This window comes from Lytechinus pictus, chromosome 2, assembly GCF_037042905.1.
Source record: "Lytechinus pictus isolate F3 Inbred chromosome 2, Lp3.0, whole genome shotgun sequence".
NCBI lineage: Eukaryota > Metazoa > Echinodermata > Echinoidea > Temnopleuroida > Toxopneustidae > Lytechinus > Lytechinus pictus.
The window spans coordinates 18,323,035-18,329,939 of NC_087246.1; the positions used below are offsets into that span (position 1 = coordinate 18,323,035).

The window sequence follows — 6,905 nt, forward strand, 5'->3', positions numbered from 1 at the left end:
TCCTGAGATACGACAGTGGTGCCCTCCTAGAACTTAGTACTCGAGAATGTCACCAAGCATATCATCGAGTAGATCTGTCAACAGTATAAGGATTTCATTAGGAACCGTATCCTTACCCCAAATCAAGGCATCTTGAATGACTTCCACAAACGGGATGAATTGAATAAATCCTAATTATTCAAGGAATTGCAAGTAAGACAGACTTTCACATGCAAAAGAAGGACCGATTCACAGACCATATATTATTTATCTCGTTGTCTGTATAGAAATCAATTATCCTTCATCAAATGATTGATGTGGATTTGTTTTCATTTAGCTCTCCTCAAAGCACGAATATGTTAACCAAGCCATCGAGAATACCAGTCACAAGTATTACTAGGAAATGACATGTCGCTAAAAATCACAATGCTGTTTATTTTATTCCTTGAGTATTGAAGTGACGTTTTCATTTATTTCATTAAGAAAAAAGAGAGAGGTCATTTATATTATTGTTATTATGATAATTACTATCCTCATTGTTATTAATATCATAATTTAAATGTTATCGTTACAATTATTGATATTATTATAGTCATTATTATTCACAACATTACCATTACTGCTCTTATTTATTGTTCTATATTTTAATCTTAGTTATCATTTGGGGTAAGGATACGGTTCCTAATGAAATCCTTATACTGTTGACAGATCTACTCGATGATATGCTTGGTGACATTCTCGAGTACTAATTTCTAGGAGGGCACCACTGTCGTAATCTTAGTTATCATCATCTTTGTTATTATTGTTGTTATTTACTCTGTTACTTTCACTACTACTATTATTACCTCAATCACTTTTGTCATCGTCATTAACTTTGTTGTTGATGTAGTCATTTAGCTTTTATTTTATTAAGACATGGATCCACAATTATAGACATGATAGTATCATAACAGAGACTAGCCACAGCGACAAGAGAAAGAGTCGTACAACAAAGTGTTATGTATGGTAGACTATAAGAAATATAGGTTACGACCAATAGTACTTTCACCGTGATTCGAAGCACACATCGGCTTGGCCCTCGTGAGACGTGATCGAAAAACAAGAATGTGATAAAAGGTGGCCAGCAGGCCAGGTAGTCTCTCCTCATGTGTAATTCATAGCTTAAAGCCAAGTATGATCGTATGGTGATTAAACAAAAATAATTAGGGGCTCCCGACTTGAAATCAGCAAATACATCTTAAATAAATTATGATCGAATCCATTGTTTGGAAAAATTATTCATTCATTACCACACCACAATATTATCTAAGTTGTTCTCGGAGTTGAGCTTTGTTATTGACAAGATTATAAGGTACATTTTCCACCCTTTTACACATTAGCGGTTGAAGCATACTTGAATAATTCTTATATCTTTATTATTCAGCTAAACATCATTGTCCTCGAATAATCTTCCCTCCCACACACCATTAAACATGTGCATGTTAGCATATGACGCAAAATAGTTCTTACAGATAATGAAACAACCGCATTTCATTGATTGCCTGCGAACATTCATCGATCTTTGAGCACACTTAAGTTGATTTATAATGTTCGCGGTTTTTACTGCGCAAAAGGAGAGTTATGTTCATTTGATGAATTGATGAGATATATTACATGCCCATATTTGAGCTCATCTCATAAAAAGGTCATGGACGGCCCCAGTGCATTCTGATACGAAGGGGGGAATTAAAAAATTTTATATTATTTTACAATATTCTAAAAGCTCAACATTCAAGTCTTCCATCTCCCTGTCACGGTTGTATACTATGCATCAAGATTCATATATTTATTTATCAAGGTCTCAGATAGTGCACCGAAATATCTTTTGGAATGACTGATGAGCAGAATGTTTTCACAAGAACGTCGAGAAATTGACGACGGTTTTTACTTCTTAAAACCCAAATCCATTCCAAAATCAGCTATAGATTTGCAAAAAAAAGTGATTCATTTGTGTTTTGGAGCTGATTTCTAGAACTGATTGCATTGATCATTCTGTATGATTAATCTTACAAATCAGCAGCTAAAAATCAATCGCTAGCCTTTATATTACAGGACCCAGGACCAATGATCTTGCCTGTCGCCTGTCGTTATGCAAAAATACAAAAGCAAAAACCAACAACACATCTTAAAATGTCATACCTCACTTTACAACCAATCAAAATAGGGAAAATATCAACTTTGACACAAACTCATAACTGGACCGGTAACTAAATATATACTAGAATAAAGAAATATATTTCGCAACCGTCTGTCAAATATTACACTTACATTGTCATACATCTGTCATAATGCATGTTATACGGTATGTTATTGCATCATTCATATCACAATATTGTGATATATGCCAAAATTTCGTGCTCAAAGACGATATTGCCAGCTCTCAGATCCAAACTGTATAATGCAAAGAGTCATGACTATCTTTTACCATTTTAAAAAGCACTTTTTGAGAAAGCATCCCTGTCTTGTGTGTTAGTTAATGATAGGTGGCGACATTCTAGTTTCAAGGGTAATACTTGTAGACATGTAGAAAACAATACTAGGATTTTTCTTCAGAAGATAATTCACTAAAATAAATCTTTATTAGGTCAGGTTGTAGGAAATATTTGCACATTTGTGAAAAAAATCTACACGGCTGATAGAACTAGAATAATGCTAAAGCCAAAAAGTGGCCTCATTAGCATTTAGTTCATCAGTGCATTTGAAGTAGATATTTAAATATTATCGTGGGTCGATTCCGACATTCAACATCCCCTCTCTTTTCCTTCAACGTCATAATGTTTATAATTACTTTATTTATTTCCAGGTGCCTTTTCCATATCTGGCCGACTATTCGTTTTCACTTTTGCACGGAATTATGACAATACTCAGGACGCTCATCTCTTAATCGTCAACCAATCCCCGCAATGGGCAATAGTAGGAATCAAGGTACCCGGTCTTGGCATAAGTCGTTCCGCATTGGTGAGAAGAGAAGGGACTTCTGTTATTACTCTGCCACCATCAGTGATACCCACTGAGTCATATGATGGGATCGGTGGTTATGCAGTGGTTGTGAATTCATCTGTAGATATATGTGTCTTTGGTATCAATGACGCGCATCCTAGATCAATGGACGGCTTCACTGCTCTGCCTGTATCTACCATAGGAAATGAATACATTGTGGCGTCTTACCACCCTTGGACGGAGTCCCAGATTAGTATTGCAGCTATCGAAGACAACACCGAAGTGACGATCACATTATCGAATTCTTGGAAGCATACAAACATTAATTTGAATCGAGGTGAAAAACTTCGATTTAACTTGAAGAAATACCAAACGGTTCACCTGAATGGTAAGACGGACCCAACCGGTTCTCGGATAGAATCTAACAAACCAATATCGGTCTTGACTGGGTGTCGTTGCGCCTTTGTTCCCGGTGATATAACCTCATGTGATCATCTTGTAGAGCAGCTTCCTCCATTTCATAAGCTTGGACGATCGTTTATTGCTTCTTCGTTCATGGGACGGACATCATCGACCATCTTTCGCCTCATAGCAGCTAGACCAAACACCAGGGTTGATTTCTCAGATGGTAGGAACAGAACGCTCTCCGCAGGTGGTTTCATGGAGTTTGAAACAACTCTGATGGAATCGGTATATATCCACGCATCTATGCCATGTCTGCTGGTCGCGTATGCCAAAGGGTTTGAATCAGATTCAAAGGGAGACCCTACCATGACTATAGTACCTCCTCTAGATCAAGGTGTCCACTCTGCGAGGTTCATCACATACAATGTGACCCGAGACGGAGATGTTATCAGGAGCTTCATCACCATCCTTGGGGAATGCTTTGCTCTGGAGAATGCTACCATTGGAAATGAAAAGGTATCTAACCTTCGTATTGTTTTGGGGGTGATCTCAAGTTGGGTGTTTACATCTTAATGGTGGTACTGGATGGGATATTGCACCAGCCTATTGCACCAAACCTTATTTGATGATTGATGAAATAATGAGGAGGATAACGGCGATGATGATAATGATGATGAAGCTGATGATGATCACGATGATGAATCTGTTGATGTTGGTGATGATGAAGATGACATGATGGTGATGATGGTGGTGGTTATGAAAGTGATGATGATTATGATGTGGTTATGGTGGTAATGATAATGGTAATGATGATGATGATGGTGTTGGTGGCGGCTATGATGATGGTGATGATGATGATGGTAATGGTGATTAGTACAATGATGATAATAATGACGACGATGACGATGATGATGACAATAATTATGTTGATGACATTTCTGCCGAAGACAATCAACCGTCTGACAATCCCACTTCTTGACTGATTATAATGAGTAAAGTTATTGCAACGTTCCTACCTAAAGAATGTTACACTTTCACTCTATGAATGTTTGCAGATAACTACACTGAGGGGTCGAGTCTTGTATAATCAGATTGGTAGCAGCCGTTACTGCATTGCTCGTTTACCGGTTGATAATGGAATTCACACAATCTCTTGTCACCATCACTACTTCCCATTCGTGGCATATGCTTACGGCTTTGCAGACTTCAACTCTTATTCTTTCCCAATCGGGATGGCGGCTAACACTTTGACTTGCAATACAAGAGGTGTTGAGCATTTCTGTGTCGAAAGAGTAGTAGCCATACCTCCAGATGAGCTGATGAGAGAAACAATAGAACAACCTCAGTGCGACTATTCGGAATGTGTCAATCCAAGTAAGTTCTTACAACTCGCGCTTTGTAATGTTCAAGAAATGTTTCATTGGTACAAAAAGGTTGTTTGAAAATTATATCAACATTGTTGTTGTGTGGGAAAAAAAGAGAAAATGCCACCACTTCCATTTTATGAGTTGAAAATCCGTCATACTTGCCCAGATATTCAGAAGTCATCATATTTTATTCCCTTAACTTCAAAAGCATTTTGACGCCCTTTGTAATGTTCGGAGCAGGTTTCACTGGTATACAAGAAATTTTCGTCGAAAGTAATGTCAATACGGGTGCCGAAGAAATAGGAAAATGAAACCGTTTCATTTTATGTGCCGACAATTTTTCATTATTGTGCACGTATTTAGAAGGCGTTATTGTGTAATTCTTTTTCGTTTCTCAAGACTTCAAACCAGTTTGAAAGCTATATATTCAGAATACGTTACTAAACAAGGTCATCATAGTTTTTTTTTGTAATATTGAGGGAAGGGTTTCACTTGTACAAGAAAGATTCTTGTGGATACTGGTGTCAAATAGCAAACAAACATCTACAATTCTCATTTTATATGTGCCGAAAATTCGTCATACTTGACCAGGTAAAGTCGTCAATTGCAATTGTGTTTCGATTGAGACAATTTCAAAGGAGTTAGATTTGTTTGCCAATGTATCCTGTATTCCAATTAGCAAGAATGATGATGAGTCTGATTTTTCTGATGTGCTTCCGTTTCTTTGTTAGTTCACGTTATTCTCATCGCAGCGGCTACAGGAACTGGGGCTATCATCATTGAGTACTACATGAGAAGGAAGTTTTCTGAGAGGCGGAAAGAACGGTGAGCAATTATTTTTCTACAACTGTTTATATTAAATCTCGATAAACAAAGAGCGTAAATGATATTTGGGCCTTTTATGTCTTTGGGGGAATAGTTTCGATGCCTTTTCCGTGCATTAGACCTTGCTGTAAAATATATCTTTTAGAATTTTTGATAACATTCGCGAAATCTTACAAAATCAGGAGGGGGTATCACGGCTGAATATATTTTCTTGATTGGCCTATTACACTTCACGAATGAAAACCTTAGCATGCTGTATGTTTCAACATCTGGCTTTTTTTACTACACATCTTTTTCAAATACATGAAACAACAGTTTCAACTAGGAATAAGAATTTCCTTCATTTCTATGAAATAGGCCTATGGACATTATGATGCAATGTCGTGTCCACGGTTAAAAGTCATGACCCCCACCTCACCACAGCTACCCGATGCTGTAGGCCTATCATCATCCATATTATCCCTTCAAATTTTCACACAAAAAACAATACAAGCACGTATATTGTATAATCATGTTTTAAAGCAAATTTGCTTCGAATATGTTTGTATCACAACGACAGATTCCCTTGACACTTTCCCTTACTGTTAGTTTGACATGAAAGTTTGTATAATATGTTTGTCTTTTATTTCATATATACAGGGAAAAGAAGCGACGGAGATCGATGATGAGGTCTGCCGCAGCAGCCATATCTTCACTTTCATTCAATCGTGATCGTCGACCAGCATTAACAGGAAATGTAAACGAAGAAAGTTGATTTGTTGTTAGGTGTGATCTCGATTATTGATTATTGGATAGCACATCAGGCACAGCCAGCCAGACAGACAGACAGACAGACAGACAGACAGACGAACATGAAACACGTGAATGAGGAGATAATCTTGAGACAAAAGAAAAAAAAAGACAATTAAACCAGCTAAATTTTACTTCTGGTTATGATTCTAGTTGAAACAAATTAGAAGTGTAACTGAACTTCGTACTTCCAATTTGGCAATTTACATTAACTCAGCAGGTTCAGTCATAAGCAAAGAGTTAGCAGCTCTACAAAGGGGGATGAGCGGGGGCGATAGCACTATGGTTTTTCAAATAGTAAAAAAAGGGAAGAAAAAGAAAATGAAAAGAAAGGAGGATGTAAAACAGATAGGTATTGGTCGTGTAACTTTATACAACTGGGTAAAATGACGTCATTTCAATTTTATGACTCCTTACCAAAATACCTGGCACCGACCCTGCAGAGAGTACATAATTTTCAGCAATATAGAAAATAACAAATGTAAATTGTAAATACTTATCATAAATTCGAAACATTACATAATATCTAATGTTATAATAAAGTCTGAGACAATTTGATTC

At 37.0% G+C, this 6,905-nt stretch overlaps 1 protein-coding gene across 1 annotated transcript; it reads left to right on the forward strand.

The window, feature by feature from the left end:
* The first annotated feature begins 2,826 nt into the window (after window positions 1-2,826).
* LOC129274459 (uncharacterized) lies at window positions 2,827-6,642 on the forward strand. Its single transcript, XM_054911271.2, has 4 exons — window positions 2,827-3,879; window positions 4,419-4,737; window positions 5,462-5,555; window positions 6,195-6,642. The coding sequence occupies exons 1-4, from the start codon at window positions 3,124-3,126 to the stop codon at window positions 6,307-6,309; spliced, it is 1,284 nt and encodes a 427-aa protein (XP_054767246.2). The 5' UTR covers window positions 2,827-3,123; the 3' UTR covers window positions 6,310-6,642.
* The last annotated feature ends 263 nt before the right edge of the window (window positions 6,643-6,905 follow it).

What these genes read in the sequence shown, in the direction of transcription:
- LOC129274459 (XM_054911271.2), top strand. Translation starts at nt 3,124, where the DNA reads ATGGACGGCTTCACTGCTCTGCCTGTATCTACCATAGGAAATGAATAC. An exon ending in CTACCATTGGAAATGAAAAG is followed by an intron (nt 3,880 to 4,418) that starts GTATCTAACCTT and finishes GAATGTTTGCAG; the next exon opens with ATAACTACACTGAGGGGTCG. An exon ending in TTCGGAATGTGTCAATCCAA is followed by an intron (nt 4,738 to 5,461) that starts GTAAGTTCTTAC and finishes TTTCTTTGTTAG; the next exon opens with TTCACGTTATTCTCATCGCA.